Below are 24,833 nucleotides of genomic sequence, written 5' to 3'. Positions count from 1 at the left end.
AGTCCACTGGTGGTGTTCTCTTGTAATATTAATGTTTATAATATGAAAATGTCTGTACTTTTGTTTCTGGCATGAATTAATAATTTACTTATATTTTTTTTTAAATGTACATAAATTTATTACATTTAGTAGCAAAAAAGCAGTAAGTTTGCATTAATTCTGAAGAGGTTTTTTTTGCGGTGGTGAGTGAAAGTGGGTGGGGTAGGACCGGTAGGTAGTCCATGGGGTCTTTTAACCCACCTAAGCAGTCTACGGACGGAAAGGTTTGAAAACCACTGTCTTAATGTGCAGACAGTACGAAAATAGGAGGCACAGTAAATAATTCTGAGGACCAAAGGAAAATGATCTGGTAGAGCAGAGGATTTTGGAGGTTCAGGTTATAAGGCATTAAAAGTAACACCAAAAAATAGTGTTGGTATATATTACTAAAAATAGTACTGGTATATATTGGTTTTATGGCAAAAGGTATAAAAAATACAAGTTGTAAAATAATGATGAATCTATATAATGGGCTTAATTTTACAGACCCCCCCCCCCCCGATGTCGGGGGTCGTTGCGTGGGGGAGGGCCGGAAATTGCCTCCAGGAGAGGGCCGCCACGCACCCCGACTCTGTGAGGGCCTGGCCCGATATAGCTAGTGGTGGCGAGGTCTCAAGGTGGCCCCCACCGTACGGTGATGGGATTACCATTTAAATATTTAATTAATTAAAATTAATGAATTAATAACCCTTCTGCTCCGCCATCTATACCGGTGCGATAGTCGCGCCGGTGCCGGCGCTCCCATGTCTTCGGATCCCCGTCCGGGAAACCGAGGCGTAACGCTGGTGGGGAGTGGGAAGGAGGTAAGTTTCTCAGTGTGGGAGGTGGCAAGCGGGGTCAAAGTGATATCATTGGTGTAGGGGATGGTGGAAGGGTTATAGTTTAAAGTTTCTGTTCTTTTGGTGGGAGAGGGGGAAGGCCAGGTGGACAAGCTAAGTGTTTTGCGGGGGGGAGAGCGCAAGTAATTAATTGTTATTGGGGAGGGAGAAGGACAGAATAAATGTATTTAATGTTTTTTATTCAATGCTCTTTTAAATATCTAAATTGAATGGTAGGGCTCGCAGCTCTTTAAAAATGGCATCAGCTGCCTGCGCACAGTCCCTTCCATGTCTTCGGGGTGGGTGGGGGTGCAGTCTGCCCCCTCTATTTAAATTAGCTGCTGCGTTAAATATCGTGGCAGCTCCATGACTTGCAGCCCGTGTGGGCGGGCCGCCATTGTTTTCGCCCACCGCCGACTTCGGCGGCGAGAGTACAAATTTCAGCCCAATATTTTAGTAAGACATGGTTAGAGTACTGTGTGGAGTTTTGAACTCCACACTGTAAGAGAAATGTTGAAGCTATAAAGGATACCGCATAGATTCACTGAAATGCTGCCTGGTATGAGCAAGTAAGAATATGAGGAAAGATTTGAAAAACTGGGTGTGTTTGCCTGAGAGCAAAGGAGCTGAACGGGTGATAGAGAAAAATACTGCAGATGCTGGAAATCTGAAATCAAAACAGAAAGTGCTGGAAATACTCAGCAGGTCATGCAGCATCTTAACGCTTCCAGTCGATGACTTTTCATCAGAGACGAAGCGGTAATTTGATAGAGGTATTTAAATAATGATTGGCCTAATGGGACAAACTGATTCCAGTGATAGAGAGGTCTAGAACAAGGGCCGATAAATATATTAAATGTAAGAGACATAGGCAGGGAGCAGGGGAAACATAATTTTACAATGAGGAGAATGAGGCGTTACCAGAGTTGGTAATAAAAGCTGAGATCACACCAGCATTTAGAAACAGGTTAGATAGGTGGTTGAGGGAAAGGAAACAAGGCAGGTGCATGGGATTAGGACTACTGTTCATCTGGAGGATAATCACCAGCATGGATTGGTTGGGCCAAACAAGCTATTAGAATTACACAAATTTTAATATATAGCATATTATGTAAAAGACAAGGGCTATCTATTTAACAATCTTGTGGATGATTTCTTTTAAGGATGAAGGACCAACGACACGAGATATAACCATGAGATATGCAACTGCAAAGAAATCTACAAAATACAAAAAGAAACTAGAAAAAGCTCTGAAAGTCCTAAAAGTAAGCAATTTATTTCAGCATTGAAGTCCTTTTGTTGCTGACTAATGGGCAATATGGAGATTAGTAACGCAAGCAGTTAAAGTTAGATGGATTATATAAAGGAGGAGGAGACACATAATTTGTTTAGCCAGTGTGAGATGTCCCACACTAGCAATACTAGGGGTATTCTGGATGAAATTAGCAGTTTGTCTCACAACCTAGTCCTCTCACGTCTGCCACTTGTAAGTTTTCTTTTGCAACGCAAAATGCATTGACTTAAACACAATGAGTCATGAGCTAGACACTGGCTTTCACCTCTGGAAACTGGGTTTAGATCCAGACTGCACATGTTTGCTGGCTTTAAGGGAGACTTACATGAAATGAGTTTCGTCAGTCTCAACCCAATTCTTAATAGCTTTTTAGTATAAAATTGTCCATAATTCAGTGCCAGTTAACACTAAATTAGCAGCCACATTGAAATATGCCAAAGTTGTGGGGAACAGACAATGTCACAGTACTGCAATACTCTTCTGAGGTTGGGGATAATGTACCTTGTTAAGAGAGAATTGACTGCTTAATACTGTCACAGGCCACCCAATGGGAAAGTGTCAGATTTTCCAAGACTTGAATCTCTCACCTTCAGAAGCACAAAGAGCTTCTAAATCAAAACAAAAGGAAAATGTGTAAACTTTCTAATTCAACTATATGTTAATTACACCTGCTAAAGAGCAATAAGCATCCAAAATGCCTTTTATCTTTGTGTCTGGATTCCTTTCTAAAGGCTCACTGTCTTGATTTTAGGCTTGTTAATAACTGATTAATTAGGTTTCCTGATTCTAGCCATAATGATTTACTCTGCATGTTTATGCCTTTTATGCAGAAACATAGGAAGAAGAAAAAGGCAGAAGTATTTAATTTTTCAGCTATTCATCTGATTCATGATCCACAAGGTAAGAAATTAGCTTGTCTTCGGTTTAATGTCAACAGTTATGAAGAGGTCAACCAATTCCCAATTAAGATTCTGTCTTGCTGTTTCTCTCCTTATCGCTTTTGAAACAATGGACTTTCTCATTATGATGCAGTCGAAATGGCCAGTAATTGTCATCTCGTAGCATGCTCTCAGTAATCAGCATTATAATCATGTAATCTTGATGGACAAGAGAGTCAAGTGTTATGGGGGGCAGACGGGAAAGTGGAGTTGAGGCCACATTCAGATCAGCCATAATCTCATCAAATGGCGGAGCAGGGTCGAATGGCCTCCTCCTGCTCCTAATTCATGTGTTCGTATTTCACGTTTTAAGACTTTTACTATAATAACTAAACTAAAAATAGTCGTTTGGTACTACAGAACTTGAGTATTGCTGAAAATAGAAACATGTTGTCGAAGCTTTTCGTCTTGCATTCATCAGGACAATCTGAAAGAATACCAATGTAAGGGAAAACAACAGCTTAATATTGTATGAGAAGAGAGTGCTGATTGGTTGGTTGGCAAGTGAATCCTGATTGGTAGAGGCGTTGCCATGGAGAATGCACCAGTTTACGTGACTGACAGTTAACTGCCAAGCTTTGTTTGAAATTTAAACCAGGCAGCTTGACTGTGGTCAAGGTGTTGCCCTGAGGAATGAACCAGCGAATGGCTGTCACTTATTTTGTTCAGCTGAAACAAGCGCAATGTTTGTACATGCTCTTTCTGTCTGCAAAGAACAGGGCCTGTGTATTAATATATGTAGCTTCCAGTACACGCAAATGCACCACACTGCAAGCCCTACTGACAGTCTTAGCGTAATTCTTAGCACACTGAGGATTATTTAGCATATGTTGTCCAGTCGAGGAATCACATCTAATGTTGGACACTGTTTTGAGTTGTGCAAGCACGGCTGGTTGGGTATGGCCTGTACCTTTCCCCATTGCGAACAGTGGAAGGGACATGTTGGTTGATATGATCCGCCAGTCTTTCGAATGTACAGCCTATATACCTAGCATCACACTAGCATTGAAATTCATATCACATTACTCATTTGTGTGATAGGACATCTTTTTGGCTTGATGGCAGCGTGAAACAGCTAGTTTCACCTGTTGCTGAAATTTTATATAGGTCGTACGTCACAAAGACTGGCAGATCGTATCAAACAACATGTCTCTTCCGCTGTTCCGAACGGGCAAGGTACAGACTGTATCTAACCAGCCCATGCTTATACAACTCAAAACACAGTGTCCAACATTAGATGTGATTCCTCGATTGAACAACATTTGCTAAATAATCCTCAGTGTGCTAAGAATTATGCTGACAACCAATTTAAGATTGTCAGTAGGGCTCGCACTGTGGCGCATTTATGCATACTGGAAGCTACATATATGAATACAGAGGGCCCTGTTCTTTGCAGACAGAAAGAACATGTAGAAATATTGCACTTGTTTCATCTAAACAAAATAAGTGACAGCCATTTGCTGGTTCATTCCTCAGGGCAATGCCTTGACCAATCAGAGTCAAGCTGCCTGGTTTAAATTTCAAACAAAGCTTGGCAGCTAACTGTCAGTCACCATAAACTGGTGCACTCTCCATGGCAACGCCTCTACCAATCAGAGTACACTTGTCAACCAATCAGTACTCTCTTCTCATACAGTATAAAGTTGTTGTTTTCCCTTACATTGGAAGTCTTGCAGATTGTCCTGATGAGTGCAAGACAAAAGTTTCAACAACATGTCTCTGTTTTCAGCAATACTAAACTAAAAATTAACGTTAACTTAACAGTACTTAGGTTGCTGATTCACTAACTTACAGAGAAAGGTATTTCCCATTAATTTATTAACACACTCGAAAACCCACACCACGTTAATATGTTACACAGTGTTTTCTCAAAAAGGTATCCTTGCAGTTAAAAGTCCCAAACTCCTCCCAGTCACAATGGATTGGCTCTCCCAGTGTCTTCCTCAAAAACAAATGTCCTCTTCGTTCATTCCTCCCAAGAACAGTCGACTGGTCTTCCATTAATAAGGACATCTCTGGTGACTCAGTTGGTTTTTTCTCCTCCACACACCTCGACATTCAAATCAGTTTCAAGTCTTAGTAGCATTTTACTGTATCTGTGATCTGAGAGCAGCTGTTTGTCTGTCTGTCTCTCCCTCTCTCTCTCTATCTCGAGGTTGCCACTGCTAGTCTTCCTTTCAGCCTGAGGAAAGCCTATTGAATTTATCCAGAACAAAAAGTCAGTGGTCATTTGCCTTTTACAGTCCTCAGAGTCCATAAGTCTGACCATAACAAAACCACCTGGGCTTTCCTTTATTTCTAGGAGTTAACAATTGCAACTCTAATTTGTATTTTTAGAGCCTCTGGCTCGCTGTTTACCATCTGAGTCTGGAAGATCAGAACCCATGTCCTTTAAGTGTTACAATCTTGCACCCTGCATTCAAAGGGGTCTTTGATCTGGGTTCCTTGTTTCCAAGGTAGCCAACACCCCTGGCTTGTCTCCAGGCAGACTTGTTGTGAGGTCATATGTCTCCTCCGAATCCATCTTACACTGCAATAAAGATTGTAGTTTTTAAAACACTAACCACAATACAAAGTCCGGTGTTCATAACAGATATTAACAGTTGAATAACAGTAATCATGTCTTTTTTTTTTCTAAAATGCACAGTAATGTACATAGGAGCATAACAGTTTTAGAAATAGGGAAAGGCTATTCGTGCCAATAAGTTTGACCATTTTTGATATAAATCATTCTGTCCTATATGCTATAACTTGCCCCAAAATACCTATTCTACTAATTTTCGGATATAGTCATTGTCAATGATAGAGCACTCAGACATTTGTCTCACATCTTTTGATGTTCCAAGTTGAGAATCCATTAGATGCTAATACCACAAATTAGCTACTGCCCATGTGATGGCTTTAGTCCATTCAAACTGTTGGAAATGCTGTTCCTTATAAAGAGAAAGACTTCAACTTCTGGGATAGAACTAATTCTCTTTCTGGCTGATTTACATTATAGATAGAGAAGCCTGTAGGTTAATGCAGTCATTTTCTTGAGTGGAATTCACGGAAATGGAAACTTTGTTTAGTTACTTTGCTCTACGTGATATAGAAACAATTCTACATCTGTTCCCTATTGGTTGAAGTTTACTTTAACCTATGTCATTTGATGAAACTTTAATGATTCACTTTGCTACAGGTTTTGCAGAAAAACTTTTCAAACAGTTGGAAGATTCTAAGGAAAGATTTGAAGTTAAGATGATGATGATGGATCTCGTGTCAAGATTAATTGGAATTCATGAGGTCAATTTTTTTTTTAACCCTTTTTAAACAAAGTTTTACTAAAATAATTCTTTGGCAGTACAGTTCAAATTGTATACAGATTACAAAGGAAATCAAGGTGCAGTAGTGTTAAATAATCAAATATACAGCAGTAGGGGATCGTTATATGGTACCACTAGACTAGTCATCAGAGGACCTCTCAGGCTTCAATGGCTCGTTGGTACTATTCTTGTTTCTGAGTCAGAAGGTGTGGGTTTAAGCCACATTCCAAGACTTGAGCATATGATCCAGGATGGCAGTTCATTGTTCTCCATTGTCAAAGATGCCATCTTTTGGATGAGACATAAAATTGAGGATATAAAAGATGTCGTACCATTCGAAGGAGAGCATGGTAATTCTCCTGTCTTGGGTCAACATCTGTTCCTCAAGTAATGCCACCAAAAGCCAATTAACTGGTCATTTACCTTGCTGTGTGCTAATTAGTGGCATGTTTCCCCACATTAAAACAATGACTCAGAAGTAATTAATTGATTGTGAAGTACTTTGTAACATCCTGGGGATATGAAAGGTATTATACAACACCAACTACTGCTGCTTACATTTATAAAGCACCTTTAAGTTAGTAAAACATCCCAAGACACTTAACAGGAATGTTATCAAGGAAAATTTTAACTGAAGAGTTATTAGCACTGATGGCTAAAATCGTCATCAGAGAGGCAGGTTTACAGGAGCATCTTAAAGGAGGAAAGAAAGGCGGAGAGGTTTAGGGAGCGAATTTCAGAGCTTAGTGCTAGACAGGCGATGGCACAGCTGCCGACGGTGAAGTGATTAAAGTTGGGGATGTACACGACGTCAGAATTGGAGGACTGCAGCTATTTCAGAGAGTTGTAGGGCTGGAAGAGGTTACAGAGATGGCGAGGGACAAGCTCCTTATTAGTGGACTGTCACAAATATCTAACCACCCAACAAGACTTTCATAACATAGATTTAAAAGGCTTTTATAAAAGGAATGGAGATTTTAATAAGGCTTAAGGATCAATAGTTCAACATTTAGTAATAGTAGAAGCCTTGAGAACCCTAGTGGCAAAATTTTGTTGAATTCAAAGTCTTCCATATACAAATGCACACTTTCCAGTCATCATTGAAGCCACAAGACCAAAGCTCTGTACCTGTTCTATGCCTGTTGTAATGGCAGGGTGCCCCAAGAACACCTACTGAAGAATCTAAACGTTATTCTTTTCAGTCTTTATTAAACACAGATTCTCTGAGTTTAACGAGTGAAGCTTGCATTTTACCTCAGTTTAGACATAGAACCATAGAAGCTTACAGCAAAGATAGAAACCATTCAGCCCACTGTGTTTGCTCAAGCAATCCAAAACTAATCCTTGACCTGCTATCTCCCTCCTTCCAACTATCTCGAACATTTTTTCAACTTTTCCTTGAAAGGTACAAAGGTCTCTGTCTCGAGCATTCCTTGTGGTAAGCAGTCCATACTCTCAACAATTCTCTGTGTAAATAAATTTATCTTAACCCCTCTCCTTGCTCTTGTGATGATATTAGATTGTTGATCTCCTGTCACTCAATCCCAAACCAAAAGAAATAGTCTTACCCTATTCACTGCTTCAAAGTTCTTAATTTTTAAAAGCTCAGTTAATGCTCCTGTTAGCCTGCTCCTAATTCCTGCACAATGTTCAAAGGAAAGACGATGGAGACAAAGTTGTGTTCTTCTTTGTGAGCAGTGCTTTTTTGATTAAATAATGATTTTGTTATCAGACCTTCACCAGAGTGCTAATCAGTACCCCCTCCCACACCCCTCACCCATTTCTATCGCAGGTATCTTGGCTGTTTAATGATTTTGGAAAAGTAGTTCACCTGGTTTGCTCTATAACTGAGGATTTATATAAACTGGTGTAGTAATCCATTTATACAGCTAGAGATACAGGACACACTCTAAAAAGTAAAATGCTGCAGCTTTTATTTAAGAGGTGAAGTATACAAAAATATATAGTTCATCCACATTTATACATTACAATAGCAACTACACTTCAAACATATTTTATTGTTTGTGAAGCACTTTGGGATGTCCTATGGTCATGAAAGGTGCTAGATAAATGCATATTCTTTTTGTACTTAATTTGGGTGAGAGTTAGTTTGGTCTCCCTTCGCATGCAAAGATCCTGTTTGTAAGGCATAAAGAAGATTTAACTTCGATGGCAAACATCTTGTCAACCCATTCATATTTGCTTCCCACATAAATTAATATTTTAAGTTGTACTGCATGATGCAGCAGATAAAAATGAATTGTGGTGCAGTAATGGTCAAGCAATCTTTTTAATATATATAATTGATTTTACATCAAACCTCATTGTGCCATAACATTGCCATTGTTCCCATTATAGCATCTAAATAACACGTTGATATCTTCAGAGTTGGTCATCTAAGATATTTTATGATAGTTCATGAGATTTGATGCAGAGGAGCTGCCAGGTTTCTGAAATCCAAATCATTAAGTCATTACACAGTTTTTTTTCTTTCCATGCTAAACTCGTAACGGAGAATCTTGATAATTGCATTGGAATTTGTTTATTTCTCTCCTGATTTCTACTGCCTTCTCTTGAAAGCACATGGTTCATCAACATGTGGCACTGTGTGATTTGATATAAATTCACTCAGGTATACCAAAAAGATGACTTGACCATTACTTTATGTTCCAGAAATCCTTCAGTAATCTTGACCAAGGAGCTTAGATGTGAATATTGAAAGACATTCAATTGTGAGAAGCATCATCCAGAGTCCATGCAAGTACTTTCCAGTACAAGCCACTGAGTAACAATGAGGAGTGGCAACTGGCTCATTGATTTCCTCACCACCACTACACCCCACATCCCCCACCATCTCTACCCCACAGAGCAGTTGTAGTGTCCCCACCCTGGCTGAGATTAGCCAACTTTGCACAGACCAGAGATTGAATCAGGCCCTTACTGATCTTTAAGGCTGAAAACCACATGAAAACTGAGCCATTGGAAAACTGAAATTCCTCAGATTACTGCTTAAATCTATTGTGTCAACATCCTCAAAATAAATTTACTATAAATAGCCAGATTACTGATTAAACAAAAAGAAAATAGCTCCTGGCATGGACCACTAAACTCTCTCTCTGATCAACATGTTGATTCATGAACACAATTTTCAATTAAACTGCAAACCCTGCTCCAGATACTCACTAGTGCTTTTCTGAATTTTGTGGTTAACTTGTCTGTATTTGATCTTGATAAGACTCTGGGACAGCAGCCTGTTTATTATAGATCTTCATTTCTGGTGAGCTTGTGTACTTTTTTCCCCCAGAGAGTATTTTTTGAATGCACACTATATTGTATTGATCATTTTGTAATCTATCTAGCTTAGAGACCAGATTGTCGAGACATTGCCATGGGCTGGTGACATTTATAGCTGCTTCGCAAGATGAAATACTTATTGACTTTTTTTTCCACTGTATGTGAAAGAAGCTTTTTGTCTGTGCAGTCAGGAAAGAATGGCCTGTACACTGTTGCTTCACTTGTTTTTCATTTTCCTTAACAGTTATTCCTCTTTAACTTCTACCCATTCATACAACGTTTCCTTCAGCCACATCAAAGAGGTGAGTCTGTCTTCAATATTATCTATTTGTAGCAGTGCCATTTTAATGTATTTACATGTGATTCTTCTATATCCTGTTTTTAGATGTGACCAAGATTCTTCTCTATGCGGCACAGGCCGCTCATCAACTCATTCCACCAGAGGTAATGATCCAATTATCTAAAATGTTTCCTATTTAGATTTTCAGAAAGCATTTACTGTTGTGTTCAGTTTTTACCTCATAATCTAAAACCATTACATTTTGAATGTTTATATCTATTACGAAGTTTGGTACAAACCTTTATCTACAAAGATTTGTGTCTTATCCATGGGTTGTGTTGCCAGAAACTTGGACTAATGGGGACAGAATTTCTCAGATAATATAACCTGTGCAGTCACTGCTCAATTTATTTAGCAGCATACTTAATTAGAAGTGGATGTCCAATGCAGGATGGTATTCCATCAGCTATTTGGAGATGCTGAGGCTCTGCTGAAAAGCTAAAGCTATCAGTTCTATCCATTTGTTTATTAGAAGTTTCAGTTGCTGCAGCTAAACTGGATAGTGATCAACTGGTATGCTAGTAAATTACCAGACATCTGCTGGTTTATTTCTAGACATTAGAGATGCATTCACTCAGTTAAGTCATCTGTACTACTGTAAGCGTACATGACTGTGGAAGAGTGCACGTTAGGTGGATAGTTCCAAAATGAGGGAGTAAGTAGAATCTTAGAACACAGGAGGAGGCCATTCAGCCCATTGTGCCTTTGCCTGCTCTTTGAAAAAGCTATCCATTTTAATCCCAAACACCAGTTTTTTGCCCTTACCCCTCTTCAAGTACGTACCCAATTTCCTTTTGAAACTTCTCAGAGAACCTGATTCCATTGCCCTTTCCAGATCATATCAACCGTCTAAGGAAAACTTTGCGTAGTGCCACTTGAAGCGATGTCACACAGACTACGCTGATTCCCCAGGAGGCAAACAAGGTCGTGGGCTGCTACCTGTGCGTCAAAGATAGCAATGGTGTACACCGTGCACGTAGCGACCCGGACTGCTGACTGCCTCTGGGGAATTGAGGTAAGTCTCTGCAATGCTGCTTGAAGCGGCACTACACAAATGAATTTTCCCCCCAGAGGGTTGTTGACATCTAAAACGTACTACTTGAAAGGGCAGTGGAATCAGACGAAGTTTCCCCTACATGAATCAATATTTTCCCCCTCTGTGTGAAGAAATTTCTCCTCCTTTCTCTTGTGCTTTTGCCAATTTAAAAAAATCTATGACTTCTGATTACCAATCCACTAACTGGAGAAAACAGTTTCTTCCTACTTTATCAAAATACCTCATAATTTTGAATACCTCTGTTAGGTCTTCCCTTAATGTTCTGTGCTTTAAGGAGAACAATCTTAGCTTCTCCAATCTTTCCATATAACTGAAGTCCCTCATTCCTGGTATCATTCTGGTAAACCTCTTCTGTACCCTCTCTAAGACCTTGATGTCCTTCTTCAAGCATGTACACAATACCCAGCTAAGGCCTAACCAATGATTTTTAAAAGTTTAGCAAGTTTTCTTTTTATTCAATACCCTTATTTGCAAAGCCAAGCATCCCATACACTTACTTAGCCACTTTATCAACTTCCCCTAACACCTTCAAAGATTTCTGAATATGACACCCTCTCTGTCCCCCGCTCCCCACACCAGTCCCTCTGCTCTTTTCCCTACTTAAAATCGTACCATTTAGATTATCCTGCCCCTCCATGTTGATTCTCCCAAAGTGCATCACCTCATACCATATTACATTGTAATTGCCATGTGTCTGCCCTTTATGTCAGTCTGTCCATGTCCTAAAGTCTGCTACTGACCTATTTACAATGTTGCCATGTTTTGTATTATCCACAAAGTTCAAAATTGTACTCCCAGTACTCAAGTCCAGGTCTTCCATATATAACAAGAAAAGTAATGATCCTAATACCAGCCCTTAAGGGGTCCTCTGCATACTTTTCTCACTTAGAAAATCATTCATTCACCATTCTTCTCTAGCTCCTATCCCTTAGCCAACTATGTATCCAAGTTGCCACCATCCCTTTAATACCACGTGCTTATATTTTGCTAATAAGTCTTTGAAGGGGCATTTTATCAATTGCCTTTTCAAAGTCTGTATGCACCATTTTCTGCACTATCTTCTTCAACCTTCTCTGTTCATTTTATCAAAGCATTCTAATGGGTTAGTTAGACATGATTTGTCTTTAACAAATTTATGCTGACTGTCCCTTCTTAACCCATACTTTTCCTAGTTAAAATTAATTTTGTCCTTGACAATGGTGTCCATTAGTTGGAGCATGTATATCACTCTTACTGGAGGACATATGTCACCAAATCAACAAGTATTGTGAGAACTAATATGATTAAAATGTATTGTTTGATTTTTTAGATTATCCATACAATGGTAATGACTATAGCAAACAACTTTGTCACAGATCGAAATTCTGGTGAAGTTATGACAGTTGGGTATGTATAACAAACAGTAATTTGTTAGTCCTTTCTTCAGATATGTATATATACTTAATGCAATGAACTCCATTTTGCTAAAGAGTTAGTATATGTTAAAGTAATTGTATGTTCTATTTTTAAAGAAGCTTCCAATGGCTTAGTGGGTAAATGCATTGCCTGCTGTGATACTGTTGTACAGATCAAAATGTCCCAAATTCGATGTCTGGTCCTTGTTCGTTGAACTGATGTGAAAGAGCAATTGGAGGATCGTTAACCTGAGCTAAGGAGAGAGAATCAGTCAGTGCCTCTGCTTTTCCTGATCCTTGCTAGCATGTGGATGTTGGATAAGGTCATAATTGAGCTTGACTATGATGTCCTCCAAAATCAAATAGGCCGCCAATGTTTAGTTTCAGCTTGCTCACAAAGAGTGACTGTTTGTGTTGCTCTAAATTCCTCATTCAATCATGCAAATCTCATTTTAACTCTCATAAAACTATGTTGCTACCCAAAGAACAACAGTGATATCTTTGTAGAAAAAGTATTTATTAGTGTACAGCAACACAAATATGGGACAGCTAAGTCAGTAAATTGAGAAACGTTCAGAATTCTTAAGATTGGCAAAGATCTGATGACTTTGCAGGCCCACTAAGCTCCTGGGAACCTAGTTTGAAAACCTGCAAATTATTGGACTAGAACAAATCAGAACAAATCTATTCACAAACAGGATTAATACCATCAAAGAAGTAAGTGCACGATGTCCCCTTGCTATCACAGAAGATCTTCTCCAGGACCTTGCTCAGTACAAGATGCACAAAGACAAAAGTGAGTGGCCAGATTTAAATTTTAATTTTGAAATGATTATTTTTTATAATGGTGTTGCGGTTGTCAATAACAATAGCAAATAGTCTGTGTGTTTATTGAGCACTATTTCTCTCTTTGAATGTTTATTTATGAAGAAAATATGTTGAGTGTTCTGTACAGATCTCCAATTCTAATTGAATTGAGCACAGAAACATTTACACAGAGAGCTTTTGCAGAAAATGTGTATTCTATAACAATGTGTGGAGTTTGCAAGTTCTCCCTGTGTCTGCGTGGGTTTCCTCCGGGTGCTCCGGTTTCCTCCCACATGCCAAAGACTTGCAGGTTGCTAGGTTAATTGGCCATTATAAATTGCCCCTAGTATAGGTAGGGAAATATAGGGACAGGTGGGGATGTGGTAGGAATATGGAATTAGTGTAGGATTAGTAAGGTGGGTGGTTGATGGTCGGCACAGACTCGGTGGGCCGAAGGGCCTGTTTCAGTGCTGTATCTCTAAACTAAACTAAACTAAATGTGCAAGATTTATCTGTCACATGGTGATACAAGCTCTTGTTAGCATGGGCAGTGTTTAGCTAAATGAACATGCCAACCCATTGCAGAAAGGAATTATTTTTGGTTTGTAATGAAGGGTAGAAATGTATTTCAATGGAACAAAATAATCATTCAAATAAAGTTCCATTTCTTTTTTTTGCCAAAGTTGAGGAATGGTAGTGCTGTGTATTGAAACATTTTACACTTCCAATAGCTGTTAACAGCATCAAGTGGTTTGCAGCTTAGTTATGAGGTAAGACACAGAGTGAAGCTCTTTTGCTCTTCCCAATATTGTCCCTCAGAAGAGCACCCTTTACTACACCAGTGAGAGATTTTTTCCGTTTCCCACACCAACCATCATTAGGCCTGTCGGAGTGATGTTGCCAATTGGTGACAAATTTAGGGCAGTTTTGTTCTTTTTATCCTTGGCTACTGGAACTGGATTGAGATTGTCCAAGCTTATTCCATGTAGGGATCTTAGAAGCAGCATACGGGGAGACATTTAGCCCATTGGCCTGCGGTGGATTTGAACCCAAGCCTCAAAGAGTCAAATCCAGTTGTCATCAAAGATTCCTCTTAAAGAGAAACAGGAGATTGGGATTTTTCCTCCAGAATTGGTGAGCTATTAAGAAAACCGTGGGAGCGACAGCTTTTAAATGTGTGATTTCTGAAAATGCAGTTTTGTTAAATTTTGATCATAAATTATGCATACTCCTGTTTTGTGTTGAAGATGTTCACTTGCATAAATCTTTTGGCCAATATCTGTATGCACCCTGTGTTTGTGGTGTTGGTCCCTTGTTTATATCTGAATGCATGAAGTGATTATGGGGTTGTTGAGCTTTCTTTCTTTATTTCTCTCCTTTTAATAAAAAGCCTTGGGTCAAAACCCAAAACGTTACTTGGTAGTATTCAAGTTTTCAATAAAATACTGACCTGGATTTTGCAGTCAACATTGCAGCGATGGTGCTTGCTGCTGACGTTGAATAAATTACACACGATCCCTATGGCGAGAATTTCGGTTGCCTTGAGGGAGGATTCCCTAACGACGTCTGCTAAAAGCGAGGCCCAGCTGCATTGTGTAGCATAGGCGGAAACGGCAGGCAGTTGTGGGTGTGGCTTACAGTCACTGCACCACAAAAACTATGTAAAGCAGGCCACTGCAGTAAAACAGCATTGGAAAATTAGATTTAGTAGACATGATTAATTTCATAAAATTTAAACATTTTTCCAAAAAAAGTAAACTTTTTCAAAAGTTCATTAGTAAAAGTTCATTAATTTTGATCAGTTAAATCATTTTAATTAGTGACATTTGAAAAGTCTGATAAATCATGCTTAAAAAATAGGTTTTACTTTAATAAAATTTATGAGACTTTTAAACAGTTTCATGTTAAAAATCAATCCCATTTCAACTCTTAAAGATGCTTTTCTGATTTGGGCCTCCTTATTTAGTATTTGCGAATTGAGAAGAGGCCCTTTAGCCATGAAAGACAGGTCTAAAATTTTAAAGTGTGATGAATTCATAATTAGTGGGCAGTTAGCCCAAATTTGTGCAGGTTCAATACGTGCCATTTAAAGTAGTGAGCCTTCGGGAGTAGTGTTGGCTGGCCCATTGCAACTTCTGGAATTGCGCTGGATAGTGTGTATGCCTCCAGAAGTTGCAGGGCCTCTGCAGCATTCAGTAGTGGCAAATGCCGAACACGCCGTCATTACTGGCACCGCAATATCCAGTCCATTAAATTACTGTGTTAAATAGTATTATGTAGTGGGCAGTCTATACTTCATATTGGCCTAGATTTTCCTGGCTACAGCGAAGGACCAGATTGCACTGTTCACTGTGCATACAGTTGACCACAAACTTTTCACATTTGTGGAGATTTCTACTGATCCGGAGTCCGTTTCAATGCAGCGTCCTTTACAGGGGATCTGTGGTAGCCATGAACAGCAGCAAGGATTTTCAACCAATCAGACTGAAGAATCCTCCCTAAGCCAGAGTCTAAACCAGTAAATAATAATAATAAAATTAAATCCTGTACAGGAAGCAAAATAAAGATTGGGAAATTACAGATGGAATTATGAGAGAGATTAAAGAGACAGAAAAACAGTATTTTAAAATGTCATTTTTTTAAGTCTCCAACATTAATTTTCTCTGTGGGAATGAGACTTCATACTTGTTTTTTTTTAAATCATGTTTCGTGACCAGAGAGATTGTTTTAAAAACTCAGTTACTCCTTAATGCACTAGGCCTAGCTTATTCAGCCAACTTTAGTACAGAACTTTTGGGTAATTACCCCATGTTCCATGCCATGAATAATTTCAGTGGAGAGTGTGTAGGCAAGGATTGTAATCGCGCATCCTATAGAGCAGCAGGGTATCTCTGACAGCACCTTATAGATTTCTGCGCTTAACTGTGCATATGCAGATGCCAGAAATTGCTGCCAATTTTATCCTGTAGTAAGGGAAAGCACTGATAGCCTTGCCATTATTAATACAGCAATTCCAGGCCATTCTGATTGAGCCTCGAATAGGGTAACTGTCCTATAGTTATATCTAATAGACTTAATGAATGAGAAAAGGCATAAAAATTATTTTTTTGCTGTTATGACCAGGTGAGAAATGTATTGAGGGGGTCTCATGCTGTCTTCACCTGGTCTTATTGTAACAGGGTTTAATTTTAAACACACTGTGTTTTGAGCTCCCCTTTTTGTGAATCCATGTTCACAGTTTCTAATTATCAGGCAGATAACTGAGCACAAATGGACTTTCTTTGGTTTAAAGCAGAAAGATGAAATTTATTAAACCTTAAACTTAATTCTAATACGGGTCACGCTTGCGGATATGCAACGCACTCACGCTAGCATGCACACGTGATATAAGCATGCAAGACAGGGACAGAAAAGAGTAGAAGAAAAGAAAAGTAGAACAGTTTGAGTCAATATCTTGTTACTGTTCCTGGAGTTCACTGAAGTCTTTAATTTGAAGTTGTATTCTTATGTTTCGTTGGGGCCCAGTAAGAGTTTCATGTGTCTTCAATGGTTTCAGTCCCTGAGGGATAGCACGCAGACAGGAAGTGTTCTTCCTTCAGTTTCCGGAGCACACAGCATTCTGCCTGGCAATTCCTTTGTTTGGGAGTTCAAATTCAAAAAGCTCCCAGGGTGCACATCAGGTTAGCCATTGTTTCAACATTATCCGTTGCCATGGAAATATCTTTCCGGTCAGGGTTTGCAATTTTAAGTTTTACTGTTCATGTGGCGAAATAATGTGTGCCTCAGTCTTGACAGGTGGGGATTTGCCTGATTGAGATAGCTGGCAGCCTAAACAATGATCTTTCAATTTCACCATGATCTAAATTAAATACAGTTTCTACAGGGTGGTGTAGGATTAGCATACTTTTTGGGGACCTTTTTGGAGGATTTCTGAACAACATTCCATTGATTGACTTCAGACTTTGGTCAAGGATTGTGTGACAGTCAGGTGAGGAGAGGTTGAAGGGCTTCCCTCTTTTCCTCCTCCTTGTTAGACCACAACAGGTTTAATTCTTTCTTAAAGTAGATGTACTGGCTAATTCAGTATGTGTTTGATTACTTGCTTGCTATGATGACAACGAGAACCAATCGGACAGGTTTTCTTGAGTTAACAAAGAAAGAGGTTAACTTTATTGTACCTAAACCGAACTAATAAAATAATAAACAACGTGCCAATTTTCACTCTCTCACACACACACACAAATAGGTTACAGAGTGAGGAAAGGTAGATTGGCTGAGTTAGAGTCCATAAAAAAAGGATACAGTCTGTGGAGTTTGGTGATTCGGCTGGCTTCTAGTTGAATTCAGTGGTCCTGAGGCTATTAGTTTGAAGAGGTAGATGACTGGTTCAGTGAGTCTTGTGGAAATAGCAAGAGGGATGATTTCCTCTAACAGGCTTTCTGATTGTAGTTGGAATATGCAAAGGTGGTCAGTCAACAGGCAGGATTTGAAAGCTTTCAAGCTGGAATGGAGAGAGGGACCCCCCCTTAGGGTCTGCTCATGTCAGAATCCAGTTGCTTCTCCTCTGCTGCAGAGAAAACACTAGATTAAAACCACAGATGGGGAGGGGCTTGTCACATGACAGTCACAGTCATTCAAACATAGCCGTGAGCAGTATTTCTCTGCTGAGAGAACAGGTAGTTCCTTTAAACTTCCTGGATCTTGGTTCTTGCTGGGATATTAGCAGACATTTCGTCTCTCCCCTCACAGTCCTTTGCAGTGTAGGATACTGTGTTGCAAACTAGGTGATCATCTTAAGCTGAAAGGATGATTTTGTTGGCAGCTTGTCTTATTTTAAAATGTCTTTTAAAAAAAAAATACAAATTCTGATCTCCAGCCAGTGGACCAAAGAAAATTATCATTCAACGAAACACATTGGCATAACAATTGTCAACAACTTGGTATCATACATAGGATACCTTTTTTTTGCTGACTATTAATTTTATTATTAACTTAATGTCCTTGGATTGTCTGTCATCTGTAACTGTGTTGTCTGCTCTTGCACTATGCTATTTTATTCTCAGATGGTTAATGTAATCACTACCTCAGAAATGGGCAAGGTTCCCAATCTTGCTATCCAGCAGTCCCTGTTAGAAGTGTGCATGTGTAAGTATCAGTTTAGGACGATTGGACTTGTCTCTGGTGTTCTGAGTAATTAAAAACTTGCCAGCTCTTTCTGACTTTAAATAGGAACAGGAGTCGCCATTCATCTGTCCTTCAATTAGGTCATGACTGATCTGTACCACAAATCCATTTACCCGCCTTTAATCTATATATCTCGCTACATTTACTTAACAAAAATGTATTGATCGCAATCATGAAATTTCAATCGTTCATCCACAGCCTTTTGGGTGAGAATTCCAAATTTCCACTCCTTTTGTCTTGGGAAGTGCTTCCTGATTTCATTCCCTAGTGGCCTAGCTCTAATTCTAATTTAATTTTAAGGACAAGAGTTTTAAACCATGTAATGCACAATTCTGCTAAGTTAGAACTGTGTCTTTTTCAGACAGAAAAGTATAATGGTCATTGAGTAGAAATGCTAAGGTTGGTCAAGTTTTATTATTGCTGGATCAGGGAACTGGTTGCTCGTCAGCTTTGGCTTCAGAGGAGGAGAAGCAGCATTTTAAGAATGTTTTGCATCTTTAACAAAGCATGACTTCAATGTGTGCTAACATTTCACTTTTAACATGTTATTAGCAAATCTTCAGTGGCATAGCTGACATATGCTCTGACTTAGTAAGACCTGGAGTGCTATATCAGGTAAATCACCAATATGTTATTCTGCTAAACTGGTCAATTGAAAGGCTTCTGTTAAGTAATTACTTGGGTGGTTTCATGGAAATGTCATGTAAGAGACTGCAGGCATCCTAGTGCTATCACCTTTTTGTTTCTGGAGAGTTCCTCTTTTTCCTTGCAATTTTTTCTGGAAATTGTGTTCACCAAGGTGAGGGATATGAGTGCTAGTGAAGGGAATACTTCATTTCAGATACTGAGTCATCAGCAAACACTCCCAGATCTGGTATTGCACAGTCCATACTAAACTTAAATACAATAATCTGTTTCTTCCCCGTTCTACATCTCCATCCTTTTAAGTGTTTTTCACTTGCATGTCAACAGAACACCATGTTACCTGTACTGCCAAGACAGTGGGGGAAGGATGAGGGGAAATGCCCTTATTGAAGATCAACAACCCCAGATCAGATAGTGAAGATGCATTCTCTGAAGTTTTGCTTGATTACTTTTGGGAATGTGGGTATTTCTGCAGAATTCGCTACTGAGATTAAATGAATGTAGTAGAGTCCATATTTGAGTATGTGTGGATTTGACAAGATGAGTGTCTTTTTCTGAGTCCATACGTTCCTAAGTTCTTTTCTTTCCCCTAGATGTAATGATGTCTGCCAGATCCTTGATTCAGCTTTTTAGAACAATGAACCCTCAGATGTTGCACAAGAAAGACAGGGTAAGAATTATTATACCAACCGCGAAGACTTTGGAGAGGGTACAGAAGAGATTTATTAGAATGGTTCCAGGGATGAGGAATTACAGTTATGTGGATAGACCGGAGAAGCTGGGTTGTAGTCCTTAGAACAGAGAAGGCTAAAAGGAGATTTGATAGAGGTTTTAAAATCAGGAAGGGTTTTGATAGAGTATTGTCATGCTAGGCCCCCACTTGCCAAGCATGAGGCGCATTAATTTTGGCATAAACATTGATTTTAAACTGTTACTGGAGTGAAGAAAGGACTTGTTAAACAGATCAGCCCTGGCTGGAAAAGACATTTGCATATTAACAGACAATGTTTGGAAGGACAAAGCAGCCATTGCCTGACGCATTCAACCCACAATGGACTTCTGGTCACCAGACGTTGAAGGTGGGGGAGCTCACATTCAGGGTTGACTGCTAAGCTGACCGAATACACAAATAGACATGGTCAAACCAGCTAGTCACATGACTAACCTGCTGGGCAACCTGAGTTTTTTGAATTTGTTCGAACAGTTTGGGAAAGAAAAGCAGAATGCTCCTGGACTGAGAAGATCTCTCCTGGCTGGCTCGCCACAGCCTCTCCTGCCTGTCTGCTCCCATCTCTTCCTCACAAGCCTCTGAATCCACTGAAGACACATGAACCCCAAGAGAGAAAAGTCTTCTACAGTGAATAAGGTTTAAGAAAAATACTGGGCCCCAGCAAAAAGCAAGATCTACCTACAATCAAGGACTCTACAGTGAGCTCGAAGAACCTTAACACAAAAAACCTCCTCAGATATTGCCTCAAACTTTTCCACTTTGTTTCTTCTGTTTTCTTTCTGTCTCTGCATGTGTGTATTGCGTTCACCTAATTAGAGTTTGTTTAATAAATTTCAACTTTTCTTCTTTAAACCTAAGAAAGCCTGTTTGTGCTGGTTTCTTTGCCTTATAATTGAAAAGCGTTGAACAAGGATTCATCAAGGGGGAGCTAAAAACGCGGTGTGTTTAAAATTAAACCCTGTTACAGTAAGACCAGGTGAAGACTGAAAGGAAACTCTAGACCTCTTTCTCACCTGGTCATAACAGAAATTTGGGTACTAGCATCTGGAATTTTACCCACAAACGAGAAAAATTGGAAGTGGGAGCCAAATTGGGAACAATCAAAAAAGAGCAAGATTTTAATACATGTTTTCTTGTGGTTGTGTGTGCTTGAATACTAACATGTCTGCAACTGAAGATAGTAGCTCCCCAAGCCAGGGTGAAGTAACTTGGGATAAGTTAAAAGCACTGTCTGTGGAGAAGTTGAGGAAAATGGGTGAGTAGTGTGGGATCAATGTACATGGCAAGGCTAGGAAGTCTGAATGCCTAAGGCTAGTGGCCAACCATTTTTTTAAATCTGAAGAAGCAGAAACAGGGTTAGAAGCAGAATTCGACAGGGTATTATTAGCAAAGATACAATTGGAACAGAGAAAACTTGAATTTGAGGAGAGGGAGAGAAAAAATATTACGGAAGGAATGTGAAGAGAGAGAGTTGAAGCAGCTTGAGTTAACTAGGAGCGACAGAGTAACCGCTGTGAAAACATAGCCAATATGGAGGAGCATAATTCAGGGCTGGGTACAAAATTGTTAAAACTCACTCAACTAATTCCAAAATTCAATGAGGAGGATGTAGAAGATTTTTTGTGTCCTTTGAGAAACTGGCAAGGCAGCTAAAATGGCCAGCTGAGACCTGGTCTCTTTTACTACAAAGCAAGTCAACTGGAAAAGCCCATGAGGTTTATTCCCTGTTGCCAGATGAGAGTTCATCAAATTATGAACTGACCAAAAATGCTATCCTTGGGGTATATCACCAAAAGTTTAGAACACTCAAGAAACAAGCTAATCAAACTTATCTGGAGTATGAAAGAAGTAAGCAGCTGGCTTTTGACCACTGGCTGAGGACTCTTAAAGTACAGCTCAGCTATGAGAATCTCAGAAGTAATTCTGTTAGAGGAATTTAAACACTCTCTCCCACTCTCCATAAAGACCCATGTTGAGGAGCAGCGGGTCCAGAGAGCCCGGCAAGCGGCAGTCCTGACCGATTAGTTTGCTTTGATTTATAAGTCGGTTTCCCGGGGAGAACCTGTCCTAGTCACACCCACAAATCCGAAAGGGACAAAGGGTGGGAAGGTGATAGGAGCCCAAGCAGTCCTGGAAGAGAAAGGAAAGCAGGAGACACAGGGGGCCCTCCTCTAGCCAAAAAAGAAGGTGCTGTGAGCAAGAGTGAGACCCGGGGACCTGTGTGCTTCCATTGTCATAAAGCAGGGCATTTAAGAGCTGACTGCTGGAAACTAAAGGGAAAACCAGTAGGGTTAATCAGAGCACACCTGCTCAGTGGAGAAGCAAACCTGGTAGAAAGCACCTCAGAACAAGCTGTGGCTGTAACTGTAGTAAGAGTGAATACCAGGAAGTCTACCGCTGTAAGTGCAGGAATATTTAATGGGGTTCCTGAGGGTTATCAGGGATTTGTTTCCGAAGGGAGAGTAATCCCATACCTCTTGAGTGGGGCAAGCCCATAGTGATTCTCAAGGACACAGGGGCCACTAGATCCCTTTTACTGGGAAAAGCCCTGATCTTTCCCCCAGAGAATGCAGTGAACACCAAAGTGGTGGTGAATGGTATTGGAGGGTATGCCTTTACACAGGGTGCCCCTGGAGTGCGACCTAGTTTCGGGACCACTGACTGTAGGGATTGTCCCTAGTTTGCCTGTGGATGGGGTTGACCTGCTCCTAGGTAATGATCTGGTGGGGGGGAAAGTGATAGCCCCCGCAGTAGTGAAAGAAAGACCGCAGGAGGTCAGAGACACAGACAGTGACGGGAGACGGACCCCTGCAGATTCCCTGAATGTGTAGTGGATCAGGCCATGATCAAACCAGCTCTCCCAAAGGAGACTGCATTGGCACTGCAGGCAGATGACCATGAGGTCTCCCTGTCCGAGACTTTCTTTGGAAAGTTAGGAGACCCAGGGTATTAATTTAATGGATTTTCCCTAGCTGAGGCTCAGTGAGCCGACCCAGTATTATGAAAGATAGCACAGGCTGCCCAGTCTGAAAGTGAAGCAGAGGGAGTCCCTGATTGCTACTGTTTAAAGAATGAAGTACTGATGAGGAAATGGAGTTCTCCTCACAGACCTGAGAGCAAGGAGTGGGCGGTAGTTCACCAGTTAGTGGTGCTGCAGAGGTATCGGAGAGAAACATTAAGGGCCCATGAGACTACAGTGGCTGTATATGCCGGTATACGAAAGACCAAAGCCCACATAAGACAGCAGTTTGACTGGCCAAAACTCCACAAAGATGTGGTGGAGTACTGCAGGAGTACTGAGGTGAAACCCTAACCTACAGTGAAACCTGCACCCCTAAGTCCTGTATCGGTGTTAGGAGGACCCTCCAGCAGAGGGCTGGTGAGCTGTAAGGACACCCGCTGAGAACAAAAAGGGGTAGGCAGGCCCAAGGCTGGCCAAAGGTTAGACAGAGAAGGGGAAAAAGTGACCAAGAGGGCAGGTTGAAGGAAGTCCGGGAGGAATCCCAGATGCAAACCCCTACTGTCCGGTCAGCTAACCCCGAAAAATATCAAAAGTTAGACCCCACATGCTCCTATGTAAATGCAGACACTAGAAGCACCCCACCAGAGTCACTAACAGCATTTACAGGAACCTGCAGAGACAAAGAAAGACCTCTAGAGGGCAGAGAAACCGTGAGGGTGATACCCCACCTAGTGAAAGTACAACAGGGGAGTGCAGTAGAGTCTGCACAAATATCTGCAGGCAGGAGTGTCCTCTGGGACAAAGGTGAGATTAGCCAAGAATCCTCCCCCACAGTCAGAAAAAAAGCAAACCACCCATCCCCTGAAGTCAAAAGCCTTTGCATGACTCAGCAAAGCACTGAAAGAGAGTTCAGGATAGACCCGCACACTACGGACTCAGTTTTTAAAAAACAATTTACCTCAGCAGAAACAAAGACCCAAGGCAGCCATGGAAATGGGCAAACGGAAGAGAAATGTCCCCCCCAAAAAACACATGCTTATCGGAATGCCAAAAAAGGGGCAATTAAAGCAGCGCTGGCACCAAGAGAAGACAGGCTGCAATAAATTTTAGGATTTATGAATGAATGGGAATGAATGAGAGAAATGTATGTTTTTTTCTGTATCTTACATTTTTCTCCCGACCCTTTTAATGAAATGTGCTTTTCTCAAATCACATTTCATTCTTGTGGGTGTGGAGGTGTTATGCTAGGCCCCCACCTGTCAAGGATGAGGTGCATTAATTTTGTCATGAACATTGATTTTAAACTGTTACTAGAGTGAAGAAAGGACTTGTTGAACGAATCAGTCCTGGCTGGAAAAGACATTTGCATATTAACAGACAGTGTTTGGAAGCAGCCATTCCCTAACACATTCAACCCACAATGAACTTTTGATCACCAGACGTTGAAGGTGGGGGATCTCGCATTCCAAGTTGACTGCTAAGATGGCCGAATACAGAAATAGACATGGTCAAACCAGCTAGTCACATGACTAACCTGCTGGGCAACCTGAGTTTTTTGAATTCGTACAAACAGTTTGGAAAAAAAACAGAATGCTCCTGGACTGAGAAGATCTCTCCTGGCTGGCTGGCTACAGCCTCTCCTGTCTGTCTGCTCCCATCTCTTTCTCACCAGCCTCTGAATCCACTGAAGACACATGAACCCCAAGAGAGAAAAGTCTCCTGCAGTGAATAAGGTTTAAGAAAAATACGGGACCCCAGCGAAAAGCAAGATCTACCTACAATCAAGGACTCTACAGTGAGCTCGAAGAACCTTAACACAAAAAACCTCCTCGGATATTGCCTCAAACTTTTCCACCTCATTTATTCTGTTTCCTTTCTGTCCCTATCTGCATGTGTGTATCGCATATGCATGCTAGCATGGGTGTGGCGTGTATCCGTAGGCATTAACCGAATTAGAGTTAAAGTTTAATAAATTTCAACTTTTCTTCTTTAAACCTAAGAAAGCCTGTTTGTGTTGCTTTCTTTG

The 24,833-nt window shown here is 40.4% G+C and overlaps 1 protein-coding gene across 1 annotated transcript in view; it reads left to right on the top strand.

Moving 5' to 3' along the window:
- Positions 1-24,833, top strand: part of sdad1 (SDA1 domain containing 1) — an 86,988-nt gene that overhangs the window by 37,414 nt on the left and 24,741 nt on the right. Inside the window, exons 8-15 of the mRNA XM_068031186.1 lie at positions 2,021-2,122; positions 2,982-3,051; positions 6,271-6,374; positions 9,933-9,990; positions 10,074-10,132; positions 12,395-12,471; positions 13,178-13,275; positions 19,709-19,785. Of these exons, the coding sequence (XP_067887287.1) occupies positions 2,021-2,122; positions 2,982-3,051; positions 6,271-6,374; positions 9,933-9,990; positions 10,074-10,132; positions 12,395-12,471; positions 13,178-13,275; positions 19,709-19,785 (645 nt within the window). The remainder of the gene's footprint in view (positions 1-2,020; positions 2,123-2,981; positions 3,052-6,270; positions 6,375-9,932; positions 9,991-10,073; positions 10,133-12,394; positions 12,472-13,177; positions 13,276-19,708; positions 19,786-24,833) is intronic.

This window comes from Heterodontus francisci, chromosome 1, assembly GCF_036365525.1.
Source record: "Heterodontus francisci isolate sHetFra1 chromosome 1, sHetFra1.hap1, whole genome shotgun sequence".
Classification (NCBI taxonomy): domain Eukaryota; kingdom Metazoa; phylum Chordata; class Chondrichthyes; order Heterodontiformes; family Heterodontidae; genus Heterodontus; species Heterodontus francisci.
The sequence above is the reverse complement of the archived record's forward strand: the minus strand, read 5'-3'. Positions and strand labels throughout refer to the sequence as shown.